General features: G+C 42.3%; 1 protein-coding gene across 3 annotated transcripts in view; it reads left to right on the forward strand.

Moving 5' to 3' along the window:
- Positions 1 to 15531, forward strand: part of LOC101636986 (rho GTPase-activating protein 7) — a 156340-nt gene that overhangs the window by 135113 nt on the left and 5696 nt on the right. For all 3 annotated transcript variants that reach the window (XM_012724850.1, XM_012724851.1, XM_012724852.1), the window contains exons 4-10: positions 4823 to 4886; positions 6510 to 7930; positions 8308 to 8484; positions 11279 to 11438; positions 11554 to 11752; positions 13241 to 13454; positions 15259 to 15373. In XM_012724850.1, coding sequence (XP_012580304.1) covers positions 4823 to 4886; positions 6510 to 7930; positions 8308 to 8484; positions 11279 to 11438; positions 11554 to 11752; positions 13241 to 13454; positions 15259 to 15373 — 2350 coding nt within the window. The remainder of the gene's footprint in view (positions 1 to 4822; positions 4887 to 6509; positions 7931 to 8307; positions 8485 to 11278; positions 11439 to 11553; positions 11753 to 13240; positions 13455 to 15258; positions 15374 to 15531) is intronic.

Below are 15531 nucleotides of genomic sequence, written 5' to 3' on the forward strand. Positions count from 1 at the left end.
GGTGTTTGTAGGGAAATAGGTGGGCTGTTGGTGTGTGGAGTAGACTATCTCACGTGATTAAAACTAAAAAAAGTACCCTGCTGCTTTTCAAATCCAGTTAAATGAGCTCTTAGAGATGTTTACAGTATGTTCACATTTGCTGTAAGAAACCCAGTTCCAATTCTAGCACTGTAGTGCATAATATCATAGCTATGTCATCTGGAATAAGAAAAAAATGTCACTGATGCCATTTTGGAGGGAAGAAGTCTTGCAACATCTGGAATATAAACTGCTCCAGACATTTTCAAAATATTTTAATGCTTAGCTGTGAGGCAGAATTTTTCTTTCCTATTCATCATTGGTGATAACGCATATAAATGAGCTCACTAGTAAGATGTATCCTAGGAAATATTTACAAATTGCGTCAGATGTTCTGTTTCACACATTTTGAGCCACTGGGTGAGTGGACCCCTGGAACAGCAGCAACAGCTTAGGAATTCCTGCACCATAAAATAGCACTGCAATGTTGCAAGCCAAAGGCTTGAATTTGTTGGTTTTTTTTTTGAACGCCAGTTTGAAATTTAGCTTCTGTGCTTGGAGGGGAAGGGCGGCCTTTGCTCCTTGTAATCTCCAGTGGCCATCGGCACCATCGGAGTAACCAGCTCCCTTGAAAGAAATAAATTGGTGTGCTTGGTTGAATCTTTTGTGAAAACAAAATCTTAAAACAACTGGACCATCTTCTTGAGGGGGCTCCAGTTTTCTCTGATGCACAGCCTAATTAATATCTCCTAAGTTAAGTGTAAGAAGAAAAGGCAGTGATGGATGGCAAAGCACTTTTAAAATGGAAGCCACTTGAGTATGTGGAGAAAGACTTCAGGTTGGGTTTCTTTCTGATAAAAGTCCGCAGAATTCACAGAACAGTCGTGAACATGCTTGTAGTGGAAACCCCAAGGGCTTGTCCACACATTCACATAAAAAACTTTTCCTTGGTGGAAAATGATTCGCCTTTGAAGAGATCCAGAAGAAAGGACAGGAGCCTTCTATAGTACATTTCAAGTGACCTTCCTTTGAAATGCGCGGTCCACAGAGTAGTTGGGCAATACTTGTTTTCCTGACTGTATGATAGTCGTCTCATTTGCTAGACTAACCTGTACCATCTGCCTCCTCGGCTCACAGAATTCTAGAGTCAGCAAATCAGAAAGCTACAGTGTCCGCCAAAATTTGCCTTGTGATTTGTGAAGTTTTTTCCAAACTGACAAGCTTTTTTTTAGACTTCCCCTTTCACCATATGGAAATATTTTGAGCAGTTGATGTTAAATATATGTGGTAATATAGTTACAGAAACTCAGTTGGAAAGTTTTACTTTAATAAAATCTTATTAAATACTTAATTCAATATTTTTACTTCAAATACATTAAAATTTATTGAAGTAAATAATTCTTAAACAATTTCTCTTTCCTGTCACCACCTCCCCAACACAAACACCCATGGGTGTCACTGAGTGCTCCTCTGTACACTTTTGTGTTCCATATAAAGACTTATTTTAAATTTTTGTATGCCTGTAACATTTGCAGATTCTACACAACTCCTTTTGTCAAAAATTGGTGGAAGCTGACCTGTTAATATATTCTACTTAGAGTATCAGACTTTTGTAAACTTAGGATATTTTTTCTGTTTTTAGAAAAAGGTCAAAGCTTTATGGTTACCAACACTCAGAATTATGAAATGGGTTGGGTTTTTTAAGGAATTGGATTGTTAGTCAACATTCTTACACTCAACACTAGTTAAGGGATTTGTGTATTTGTTTCCTTGGAGAGATTGGCTTTGGTCCCAGTCTTGCTAGCTTTTTTACTATATATTCCACCCCTGTGATAAGACCAAGACTATGAGTTACACTCACTGTTCATACTGGAGCAGTAATTCCACTTGTCTTGAAGCATACACAGATAGTAATGTAAACTGCGATCTACTGTTAGAAGATCTGTGAGATGTTTTTTGTCTCTCTCACTTCTGAAAACTCTTACATGTTGCTAAACCTCCTGGGAGTTAAAACTGACTCCTCCTATAAATATACCAAATAATTACATAAATAAGGTAATCATGGGATAATGATGTCCGCACTGTCATCTTCTGTGTGCCTACAATTGTAAAACAGCTCTTAAAATGCTTAAGCTATGTAAAGCTGCTTCCTTATAGTAAATTTAGTGGTGTTACTATTTCTGTTCTGTTAAAAGGTAGGCAAGTAATTTTTTAAAGCAAATGCAGTGATTCCAAAAAAATATCTTTAAAGATTGGAACCATTTGGTAAATATTTAACTTGGAAAATTGTTCCTGCTTCCTTTCTCTCCTTTGTGATTTTTCCCATTTTCCTTTTATAGAGGAGGAGACCCAGGTCTCTGCCTTTATCTGGGTTCTTGCAGCTCCCTGCAGCAAAGCTCTTGACCCTTGATAGCCCCTCCTTGTGCTCCCTCCCCCTCAGAGAGGGTACAAGTTGCCCAGCAGATAAGACTGACACATTCCTGTAGAGCTGAGTCCCTTGGGGGCCCTGGGGGAGGGGGCCAACCATGGCTTCAGGACAGACAGTGTCTAACACCCATCTGAGGAATCTCACTTAGGATATTAGCTGCTGCTATGTATTCCAACATTATCATAATATGTTTAAGTAAAAAATGCATAAGATGCTGTTTTTGAGTGCCACACCTTCCGTGTTTTAGTCTTGTATCCATCGACGAGATGTAGTACTTCTCCCGTTTCTGCATCATCAAATGAAAGTAAAGAGAACGTCTGTTACAGAGGGTTGTCGGTGGGCCAAGGCAGTGGGATTATTTAATGTCAGAACTGTTCCTCTCGGGTCAGATGCCACGTATGGGTAGTCTTTGGCGGTCTTGGGGGGAACCTTCTTGTACTTAAGCCCTGGAACAACTTTTGGACTCCAAAACTGAAATGCCACTAGCTTGGGCTACAAACATACAAAGATAATAATGTTGACCTTCATAAAGCTGGCCTTCTGGGTCCTTTTTGTTTGCCTCCAATCTAAAGTGAGTTCCTCTCCACCCCCCACAAGCCTCCATGCCTAGTAAACTTGATTATAAACACCACTCAACCATTAAAGTCCAAATGAAGTCAAGTGGATATTTGATTACAGGTATGATTAATGGAACTCAGACCTGAGACTAACTGTAACCATTCCAGATCTTTACATCTTGACAGTGTTTGAGAAGTCAAATACTGTGTGTCTAAGTTTGCGAAGAGTGTATGTCCCTTCTAGAAGGACCTTACATCCTCTCATTTTGAGGCTTTTGCATCGTGTCCTGTTTCCTTTTTGGTTATTTGTTTTCTTTCTCTTCCCCTCAACAAAATTTTCCTAAACATAAGCCTTCTGACTTATCTTTGTTTATACTATAAGCAGGCTACCACATAGCAAATGAAATCAAAGGCAGTCTTATCAGCAAGCAAAATACTTTCTATCCTAGTGCATCAAAGCTGTTAGACAAGTTGCAAGGACAGGATGCAAAGGGCGAAGCTGTGAAGAGGTCTTCTGGCTAGTTTGAATTGGTGTGAATGATGTGTTCCTATCCTGTGAAAATGGAAGAACTGCATTTGTGAGTGCAGTAGAAAGCAATATGTTAAAGGTTCATTTGTAGAAGACAACCATGATGATCATCTGGAAGATGTTAGAAAAAATTGGGGCCTGAAGGGCTGTCATTCACACTGTCACATACCATTTATTCCTGCATGTTTAAAATGTTTCTTTTTTTCTTCCCCCAGCTAGTTCATTATTTCCCAGTGATTTTTTTTTAGGCATTTTATTTTCAACAAAAATAATTATTTCCCCAGTTTTAAATTAATATTGCTGTTTGGCAGGGGTTAAAAAATATTCACAGTTAACACATGACTGCTGTTCCAAAGAAGAATCTGAACCAGTGGCTTATTTTTTGAACTCTGTAAGATTTTTATCCTTGAAGCTCTAGTAAACATGTTTAAAATAATTATTTGCACTATGGTTGTAACTATACCAAATGTTAGGCCATCCTAGACAGGAAGTTATAAAATAATTAGGTATTAAAGAGGGCTCAGATTTCTTTTCTGTACAAGGCTAAGATTTTTTTGGCAGATAACTAAAAATTGGGTTTTTCTTTCATCTAAACTTTGATTTGAGATAGAATATACTGTTCACTCAATTCCCTTGTTGTCCTTCTTTGTGTGAAAAAGCACTGGTTTTTATTTCTAGCCACTATGTGGAGATATGTAGTAGCTCTAGGAGAAGCAGATTTTCTCACTAAGTGTTGTTCATTTCTTTTTTTTTTAAAGATTTATTTATTTATGCATACAGAACTGGGATACAGATCTGAGGTTCAGGGAGTGAAAGGATTCATCTGGGGACAGAGTGGGGAATAAAACAGGCTGATCGACGGAAGTACACTGCTGAGGGGAGCAGCGGGCAGGTCAGGAGAGGCCTGCCACCCCATGCTGGGTCACCTCTCGGGCCGGGAATCGAACTCGCACTGAAGTGGCTGTGGCTCGCTTGCAGTGCTGCATCCTAACCCGTTGCACCACCAGGGAGGTCCTCGAGTGTTGTTTGTTTCATGAAGAGTAACGAGTACTGCACAGTGCTATCATAGTATGTCATCTTACTATAAAAAAGCAAATCGTAAAAAATAGTAAGTTTAGCTTACATTAAAAAATCTTGAGACATACAGTTTTTTTTTAATATAAAGACATTTTTAAATTACTTTTTAAAGGCTAAAAGAAACTCATGACATACGTAAATGGAAAAAATACATATTTATCCACTGATCAGTGGTTTCCTACTTTGTTAATGTTACGTCTTTCTTCTGTGTAGGCGTCTAAATACTTTAAACAAATGTGCGGTGATGAAACTGGAAATTAGTCCACACCGGAAGAGAGTAAGTATCTAAAATGTGTAATAATATGAAGGAAAGGGACAGGCCGAAAACTGGATGGTAGACTTTGATTCTCAAACTCTTCCTCCCAGAAACCCCTATGTTTTGAATGTTATAATCCAGGTATGTTTACCAAAGACTATAGCCTTGTGTAGTTGCAACTGGTACTTTAAGCCAGATAACAAATTATTTTTCCTACCGTGCATAAATCATCTATCATTTTGCTTCATTAATTCTATCTTCCATTTTTAAAGAGAAACAAGGCTTAAAACTGGATTTTATATTCACCATTCCCTATAGAAATTAAAGCTCTAGTTCTTTGGGATGACTCTGCCTTCCCATAAATAAATTTCAAAACTGTAGCGTTGGAAGGGAAGGCTGGCTGGTGAGAGATTGAAGAATACTGAGAGATTTGGAGGGAGGAAAGCAGTTGGGGGAGGGGGAGAGCAGGAAACCCCATACATTATGCATCAATGGCGGCACATAGCTGATGGATGGTATTTTCTTCTGCTGATAAAATGTAAGGCCTCTTAGGAGAAGAGGTGGGTGTAGCACTGGGAGTTAAGTGCCACAAATTAGAGTAAACAGGAATAAGTTTGGTCCACGAACATATGCCTGACTGTTCAGAGTACCAGTTTTAATTACCACACAGTTCCTGACCTACAGCCTGCCTCCTTGGGGGAGTTAAACCTTTTAAACAAATGAACTGGAACCTCAGTACCCACTGAGCTGAGGAGAGGAGTCTACATGGCCTCGTTAATGCTCTTTTCATTGTCCTGTGAAACTTAGGTCATGGGATACTTTCCACACCAGTGGGAAAGACATGCATCTGACTGAATTGTGCTTTTTGATATCCCGCCTACAAGGCTACAGCGTTCTGAGTCCTGCACATAAATCAGGCATAATCAGCAAAGATGTTACTGGTGTTTGGGAGTGTTATGTGCTGTCAGGACTGAGTTTGTGCAAAGCCTTGCTAAATTGCCTGGAGCACGTCTGAGGTTGAAACTTCACAGGACACTTGTAGCATTGGCTCTAGATCCAGTGTCTGGTGGGGGAAGGGATAGAAAAGAGCAGGTAAGACACCAAAAGTCTCAGAACAAAGAGAGGGGATGGAGTCCCTCGCATGGTGTCTCTCCATGCATCGGTTAGGTGAATTTGTTAACTGTGAGGTGGCTGGAGATTTCAATAACTACTCTTTAGTATTTGAAAACTGCCTTCTTAATTGCAAAAAGAGAATATAAACACATACTATCAACAGACAGCAAAATTAAAGGCAGACCAGAGGGAGTCCTACCCTTGCTGACTCCAGTGCAAAATATTTTGCATGCCTGGAATTTTCACAGATCTCAGAGGTTTCCATTGCGAGCATTTCAGGGACAGCTATATATCCCAGAAGTTTGCATAAAATGCCCCTTATTTAGCTTGCAACACTTGATCAAGGCTTTTTGCTGTTAAATTCTTTAAAGATATCTATTACTTTAATAAATCATAACAGACTAAAGATTAAAAGGGGAATAGCCACTGATGGGCTATTATGAGCAGCGCCCTGGGCAGAGACCCTCCCACAAGGCCTGCCCCTGCATCTGCTGATACTAGTGTATGACCGGTCCATTCTGTCCTTTGCAGAGTGAAGATTCAGATGAGGATGAGCCTTGTGCAATAAGTGACAAGTGGACTTTCCAGAGGGACAGCAAGAGGTGGTCCCGGCTTGAGGAATTTGATGTCTTTTTTCCAAAACAGGACCCAGTCCCAGGGTCCCCAGTGGATCCCCACCTGCAGAACGCCACGAGCCACGAAAGCATGCTGACCGACCTCAGTGAGCGCCAGGAGGTGGCTTCGGTCCGCAGCCTCAGCAGCACCAGCAGCCTCCCCACCCATGCGCCCCACAGCGGGGATGCAGCGACACCCCGCACCAACTCTGTCATTAGCGTCTGCTCCTCCAGCAACTTTGTAAGCAATGACGACTCCTTCTGTAGCCTGCCCTCTCCTAAGGAACTGTCCAGCTTCAGCTTCAGCATGAAAGGCCACGAGAAGAGCGCCAAGTCCAAGACGCGCAGTCTGCTGAAGCGCATGGAGAGTTTAAAGCTAAGGGGCTCTCACCATAGCAAGCACAAGGCACCCTCCAAGCTGGGGCTGATTATCAGTGGGCCAATCCTGCAGGAGGGGGTGGATGAGGAGAAACTAAAGCAGCTGAACTGCGTGGAGATATCCGCCCTCAATGGCAACCACATTAATGTCCCTATGGTACGGAAGAGGAGCGTTTCCAACTCCACGCAGACCAGCAGCAGCAGTAGCCAGTCAGAAACCAGCAGCGCCGTCAGCACACCCAGTCCTGTCACCAGGACCCGGAGCCTCAGTGCATGCAACAAGCGGGTGGGCATGTACTTAGAGGGCTTTGACCCCTTCAACCAAACAACCTTCAACAGTGTCGTGGAGCAGAACTTCAAGAACCGAGAGCGGTACCCAGAGGACACCGTGTTCTACATCCCAGAAGATCACAAGCCTGGGACCTTCCCCAAGGCCCTCTCCAATGGCAGTTTCTCTCCCTCAGGGAATAACAGCTCTGTGAATTGGAGGACTGGAAGCTTCCACGGTCCTGGCCACATCAGCCTGCGGAGGGAAAACAGTGACAGCCCCAAGGAACTTAAGAGACGTAATTCCTCAAGCTCCATGAGCAGCCGCCTGAGCATCTATGACAACGTGCCAGGCTCCCTCCTCTATTCCAGTTCAGGTGACTTGGCCGACCTGGAGAACGGGGACATCTTCCCTGAGCTGGATGACATTCTCTACCACGTGAAGGGGATGCAAAGGATCGTCAACCAGTGGTCAGAGAAGTTTTCAGATGAGGGAGATTCTGACTCTGCTCTGGACTCGGTCTCCCCGTGCCCGTCTTCTCCCAAACAGATCCACCTGGACGTGGACAACGACCGGGCCACACCCAGTGACCTGGACAGTACTGGCAATTCACTGAATGAACCAGAAGAGCCTTCAGACATCCCAGAGAGGCGGGATTCTGGTGTGGGTGCCTCCCTGACGAGGTCCAACAGGTAAAGGCTTTGCTTCTCTCTCTGCAGATCAGGGAGGCAGGATCCAGAAGCCTTTGCTGGTGAAAGGACCATAGGAGTAAGTGTGGCATACAGTGCCGTGACAGACCAGGGAGGAAGGTGACAGGCCAGAAAGTCCTAACATTCAAAATGAATGGCTTTCAGTTTGGGAAGGTGAAATAAATTTGCTTAGTGTGAGTGGTATAACTGTATATTTCAAAGTGGTTAAGATGGTAAATGTGAGGTTCTGTAGATCTTTTTAAGGCGTAGCAGGGGTGGAGAGTGGAATGTTGAATTCTCTCATAGCAGCCCTCTGCTAACTTTGTCTCTACCTGTTAAAGCCTTTCTATCACTCACTTTCGCCTACTCTTCTCTCACAGGCACAGACTGAGATGGCACAGTTTTCAGAGCTCTCATCGGCCGAGTTTGAACTCTGTATCCCTGCAAATCAACTGCCAGTCTGTGGCCCAGATGAACTTACTGCAGAAATATTCACTCCTCAAGTTAACCGCCCTGCTGGAGAAATACACGCCTTCTAATAAACATGGTTTTAGCTGGTAAGGGGTTAAACTATAACTGAAAATTGTTTCTTGAGGCTGTCCCAACACTGAGTATATGACAGTTCTGGCCTTTATTAATGTCTTCAGTCTGTCATGCTAATGCCAGTGGCCTCTGCATGCTTGGAACCACATCTGACACTGCTTCAGCCTCTGTAACTTCAGGGAGTTAGCAGCAGGATCAGTGAGTGTCCAGCTCTTTGTGGACACATCACAATTTGCATTCCTTTTCATCCCACTGTATAGGTGCCCACCATAGCTCAGGTGTCAGGTCATATTGTTACAGGGCAACCCACTGTGAACTGGGTTACCTGTCTGTGGGTCCACACCTGTGTGTTTAAAATTCAGTTATACTGCGGACACACACAGAAAGGGTCAATAATGGGTTTATTTACAAAGGGGAAAGGAAAAGGTACAGCCCAGGGAAAGAGCGAAAGAGAACTAGATACAAGTTTAGTAGAACATCCTACCAGTTCCACTGACTTGGAACTGAAAGCTCATCAAGAGCCAAGTGACCAGCCACCAGCCACGCGTTCCAAAGAGAGGGAGAGTGTCTCACGTGGTTCCCTTATATACCCCCAAGAGTCCCAGGATGCCTGCTTGGCTCTGCCCTTGGGTCCTCGCAGTTCTCTCTATGGTATTGCTGGGAATTGTAGTTTACTGGAGCAGGGGGTGGAGTCCATAAAACTGGAATAGGGGTGGAGTCCACAAAATTCTGCAGAGTTCCTTCAGGACATCCTTTTCCCCCTAACAGTATTGATAGAAAGCAGAAAAGAAAAACATTAGTTCATAAGACGTTGTAAGACTAATTTTGAAATGCTTGATTGATGGTACCTGGTTTTGCAGCCCTGCTCACATGTTTTTCAAAATCATTTTGGATGTGGGTATAAGCAGCATCACTCAAAAATCTACCCAACAAAAGTCAAACACTGAACAATATACTTAAGGAATTCATTACTCTGAGACACAGACTAAAATAGTCATGAAGATTATAAAATGTACTAGATAATTGTTTATGATGATTTTTTCAAATTGCAGCCATGGGTGTATTTAGGGGCCATGTAGGCTGCTAGGTTGGGTAGCTATGACCTCATATCTCTGTATCTTAATTTTTTTTCTGTCAGCACAAAACAGAGAGATATCTCTAGATTGATACCTAGCGCAGTTCACAGTGGCAGCACTCATCGAGTGTTTATTATCCAATTGCATAATCATTCCTTATAAAAACAGAGGAGCAGCCCATTTGATTAGCGACGCTCTGTAACAAGCCAGAGTTGCTTGAGAGACTCTCCAAGTAACGTAACAGTTCCTTCTCTCTGCAGCTCCTCCTCTCCTCAGGACTCATAGTGAGTTTAACTTCAGCATCAAAGCGTCTCCTGTTCAAAGGCTGTTATTATGTGAGCCATGCTAAATACAGAAGTTGTTTGTTCTGAATGACAGAAATAAGTATTGACCGGTTTCTCCGCACATGCTTCAGATTCTCAGTAGAGATCGTAATGTGTTCTTTGCACATTCCGCCGCTGGGCATTTCCCCACCGACAAAGCAAGTATTATGCACACTTATAGGCGTGATACCATATACTTAGCTGTATGGAAATACAAATTTGGCTCCACGCTTTAGTTTTACCTTTCCTGGAACTATAAACAGTAACTTGTCGTGGCTATTGGTAAGCACACAAGTGAAAGCTGTCTGTCTTCTGCAGTGTTCCTCTGGTCTTAGAGTCTTATTTTCCCTGTTGGTTATTTAAAACTGCATATTTTACATTCTCCTTTCTGAGTTACCCACCAAACCCTCAAAAATCCTAAAGTCCGTAATACTTTTTGAGTTCTGGTCAGTTTCTCCAGTGAGTCAAAACCAAATGTAAAAGCCTCACATTGTGGGATCCTTGGCATAGGAAGAAATTCTGCATGAAGTCTTTTCCTGTTCGGCCTTGCCCTTTCTTGTCCCATTCAGAGAGGTCATTTGTAGAGCTGAAATTTCTGCTTGACAGCATTAAATGCATGACATGGGTTTCCTGCTGTTGCATATACTGCTGGGGCTGGACCTGTTTGTGGACTCCAGGGAGCCTGGGGCAGGCTGACAAAACCCTCATTGTTCTTTACCATCCTCCTTTAGAAACCTAAAGATGTTATATTCTTCAGGGGTCATCAGCAGGAGAATTTATTTTGACTTGGGGCCATTCAGCTCTGCTTTCACTATGGAGCCATGAAGTTGGTTCTGATAATGTTGAAGCAACAGTGTGAATTTTCTCTTTGCTCATCCAGCATTACCTGATCTTCTTTATCCTAAATACTTTGTATCTCATGAACGGCTTAGAATTCTTATCCTTTCTCAGGTCAAATGGGATCTTGTTTTTCTAAGTCTGCCATGAAGCACTTGATTAGGGTCTTTCTTGCTTGTTGCTTTCTGCTTCTATTCCTTCCTCTGCTGCCATTTTGTAAGGAAGTCCATCAGCTCCCTTAAGAACGGAGACCTTGTTCCCAGGGCTAACAGGGAAGGAGAATCCCAAACTGAGGAAATACAGCCACAAGATATACATATAACACTCAGTGATGGAATGCTCTGTGATGGTGTAAATGTTTTAGATAAGCACTTTCTGGTAACTGGCCACAAATGGCTGGTGAACATTTGAAATGTGGTTAGGGAAACTGAGAAAATGAATTTTCAATTTTATTTAAATAGCCACTCCCTTAGCACAGATCTAGAACCCAAAGGGTTTCCCCACAGAGATTGTCAAGTATAGACAAATAAACACATATTACTCCCTCCACCCCCACATTCTTTTTGAAATAGGGCTGTGCCCAAATTCATGAAAAGGATCAAGGTTCCAGACTACAAGGACCGAAATGTGTTCGGGGTCCCTCTACCGGTCAACGTGCAGCGCACGGGTCAGCCCCTACCCCAGAGCATTCAGCAGGCCATGCGCTACCTTCGCAACCACTGTTTGGATCAGGTGAGAGACCCAGCCTCAGGGCTGCACTTAGTCCTGGGAGCCCAGATGCTTCTTTTTAGAGTTTTGTAGTGACAATGTTGCTTCCATTCGACCCTTACTGGTTTTCTTCCAACAGGTTGGGCTTTTCCGAAAATCAGGTGTAAAATCCCGAATTCAGGCTCTACGCCAAATGAATGAAAGTGCCGTAGACTGTGTCAGCTACGAGGGGCAGTCTGCTTACGATGTGGCAGACATGTTGAAGCAGTATTTTCGAGATCTTCCTGAGCCACTAATGACAAACAAACTCTCAGAAACCTTCCTCCAGATCTACCAGTGTAAGTATTCTTGGAACTTCCTCAGATGATGACCATTTGGAAACAGATGTCATCAGTTTCTTTCTTGCCCCTCTGTTTGTGGGACAGGTTTCTGTATACTTCTTGAAAATTAAAAAATAAATGTCCCAATCACTGTCCTCTAATTACCAAAGCAGTTGTACATTTCTACATTCTGACCCAGGAGCTCATTCTTTAATTCTTTTCTAAAACAGTATTGCGTACGATGCTCAAAAGAGCAGGTGCCAAACTTTGCCCTCCGCCCTGGCCATGGGAATCTCAGTTGTTTCACATCTCTGCAGCAGGACCGACCATGTTTAAAATTTCACAGGTGTCTTGTGTGTTTTATCTTGATGTAAAAGGAATAAATAGTCTTTTTCTGTTCTACATCTCAGCTTCTTCCAGAAATTCTGGGGGAAACAATACTCATGCCTTTCTCACTTTTAAGTAAAGCTTAAAGCAAACAGTTGTCTGAATTAATGATCAAGATCAGGATTATAGCTTTTACAGCGTTTTGTTTTTCTTGGCCGAGTGTGGTATTACAGCAGTGTAATTTAACAGCAGCTTGTCTTAGTGCTCAAATTGTCTTTAGAACTGGCACAGTGGACTTTATTTTATGAGAAATGGAGTTGGTCTGGATTATTTCATTATTTGTTTCATCCTTTCATATTTTATGAAAACACAGGTCACATTTTCCCCACCGAGGTATGTGTTATGCATTGTAACCATGGAGCTGTTTAATCAGTTTGTCCTATGGAGCTGCATTTAAGTGACTTGATTTTTCCACCACATGCCTTTTAAAAGAAGGATGTGTCTAGTAAAGGAGAACTAAAGACTAGATCCAGGGTTTCCTACCTTATTTTATATATTTTTATAATAGCTTCTCAGTATGCTTTCTTAAACTTAAAAAAAAAAAATTATTAGTTAAACATACCTGTTTGAATTCACTAGTTTAGCTTCCTTTTCAAACTATTTCAAGAATGAGCACATCAGTTAAAAATCATAGAAGCTGCCAGAGTTACCAAAGAGTTTGTAGTCAAAAACTAAGAGATCTCAGTTCTTACTCTCTTGCTTACATCTTCCATAAGATTTTTTTTTTCAGTGAAATTAAGCAAATATGGAAGTTTGAAGTGTTTTCAGTAATTGAGAACAGGATTTCTAAGACTTACTTAGAAAAGAAAAACTTATGTAAAATGAAGGAAGCAGGTATCATCTGGAGTTAAACTCTGAAGTAGACTTAGGTGTATATTGGCATTGTAGGTGTTTCAGATTTTTTAGCTCCTCCACAGGCAGGAAATACTTGAGAGTAGTCACGCTCTCTCGATTAGTGGCAATCCCTAATTTCTTCCATACTAATCTCAAGTACACTTTCTGCAAGTGCTTGTTCAGTATCGGGCTGAGGTCTTTGATGCCGCTATTTGCTTTGGGACATTTCCTCACAATGTACATGGAAAATCACCAAGTTGATGGGGAAATGCTCGTGTCATGCAGATGTGCCCAAGGACCAGCGCCTCCAGGCCATCAAGGCCGCCATTATGCTCCTGCCTGATGAGAATCGGGAGGTTCTGCAGACGCTCCTTTACTTCCTGAGCGATGTCACAGCTGCTGTGAAAGAGAACCAGATGACGCCGACCAACCTGGCCGTGTGCCTAGCGCCTTCCCTCTTCCACCTCAACACCCTGAAGAGAGAGAATTCTTCTCCGAGGTATGGGTCAGATGAAGGGCACATGTTTCCTTCCGTCTAGAGTTGTCTCTGTTTTTATTGGATTACCTGAATTTAAAAAAGGGGGTTGTGAGTTCCTTCACAGTTCATGCACTCCCTTCTCCATGCTGCACCCCCCCCCACTTTCTTCTCAGCCCCAAGTGACTTCCTGGGTGATCTAGTGACAACCAGGTATGGAGAGATTTGGACTCCTACTTTGCATGGGAAGTGCTCCTCAGTGCCCTCGAGGTGCCCTGGCATACTGTGCCAGTAAGCAGTACGCTGTTTATTCACCTAAAAGCTGGGTGGGGAGTACAAACCCCACTGCATTGGCCTCTCCAGGGTCAGTGGGGCCCAGCTCCTGGCCTGTGCCGGAATTTGAAAGGAAGAAGCTGGGTTTAAACGAACTAAGGATGGGGCCCTCCCTGGTGGCGCAGAGGTTTTAAGTGCAGCACTATGAAGCAATCCAAAGCCACTGCAGCACATGTCTGATCCCCAGCTACTGAGGTGACCCACATGGTGCAGCAGATCTCTCCTATCCTGCCCACTGCGCCCCTCAGCAGTGTATTTCAGTGGATCCACCTGTTCTGCTCCCCACTCTGTCTATGGTGAATCTTCTTACTTCCCACACCTCTGGCCTGTACCCCAGTTCTGTATGTATAAGTAAATAAGTCTTAAAAAAAATAAAAGAACTAAGGATGATGTGAACCTCAAAGTTAGGATCTGGCCTAAGTCAGTTGTTGGCTATGTTTCCCCTTAAACTCATACAAGGCAGGGGTGAGTGTAGTCAGTGAATGTGGAAAGTTAGCTCAGCACTCACTCTCCCAGGCACAGCCCACCTAGTTGCCATTCACTCTCTTGTTTAATCCTCCTAACAATCAAGAGGCGAAGATACTCTCAGTAGCCCTGAGTATTTACAAATGAGAACAAGAGGCTACAGTGAAGATCATTTGAGTAACTGACTTGCCTGAGTCTGACTTGACTAACTTGCCTGACAGGAAGAAATGGCAGAACCAATTAGTATCTCTTACTTATAGGAGTATTTAATTCATGAAAAATCCACCAGTAAAGCTAGTAAGAAAGAAGCCACTGGCATCAGCCATCACTTTTCATTCTCTAGTATGTCCAGACGGTTCCTTTTCCAAGTCTCTGTAGAACTTGACAAAAATTTCTTAACTGGAGGGACTAGTTATGCTAGTTGAAGTTGGTTTTGTCTCTGAAAGTCATACAATGCTCAGATATCCAAATATCCTTTTATCTAGTTCTAATCATTCACTGAGCTTTCTAACCTTAATGGGAGAGAGAGAGACAGACAGACGGAGAAGAGAAAGAGAGAGAGAGATCTGATAAGATTAAGATAAAGCTTCTAAGAAACAATAGGTTTTTTTTTTTCTTCCCCTCACCTTAGGGAGGAGAAGATCTGTTTATTTAAACTGGAAGGGATAAAACAGTGATATTATTTACCCCAACTGCCAGTACCTCCTATCCAGGTACCCCTCAAATCTGCCTTGTTACTCCCCATCACGTATATATACATATATGCTTTACAAGTGGCCCTATTTAAAGCTGCCCTATTCAATGGCTTTAAATAACTCAAATTTCATTGAAAATACTCTTTCATGTTTTGCTGTGCCTTGTAGATAAAACTGAGAAATACTAGTGACCAAAGTAAAACTCTTGAACCACTTAATGACAAATGGGGTCTAGTGAAATGTTTTTCTCTCTCCTTTGCTTTTCCTCAAGTAACACATTTAAATAATATATAAATAAATTTGAACCTTTCCTCTACCTTATCACTTCTGCCTAGGGTAATGCAAAGAAAACAAAGTTTGGGCAAACCAGATCAGAAGGATTTGAATGAAAACCTTGCTGCAACTCAAGGACTGGCCCACATGATTGCAGAATGTAAGAAGCTTTTCCAGGTAAGAAGTCGGCAAGTCTTGTTATTTGTTAAGGATCATGTGAATATGAACAAAAATCTGAAGTGCAACATTTGTTTGTGCCTTACGAAAGACTTTTCTGCAGCTAGAGATTACATATACATAAGAGGTAAAAATGGCTTTTTTAATAGATACATTAT

Source organism: Condylura cristata, unplaced genomic scaffold (assembly GCF_000260355.1).
Source record: "Condylura cristata isolate star-nosed mole 26May11 unplaced genomic scaffold, ConCri1.0 scaffold00014, whole genome shotgun sequence".
Lineage (NCBI taxonomy): Eukaryota > Metazoa > Chordata > Mammalia > Eulipotyphla > Talpidae > Condylura > Condylura cristata.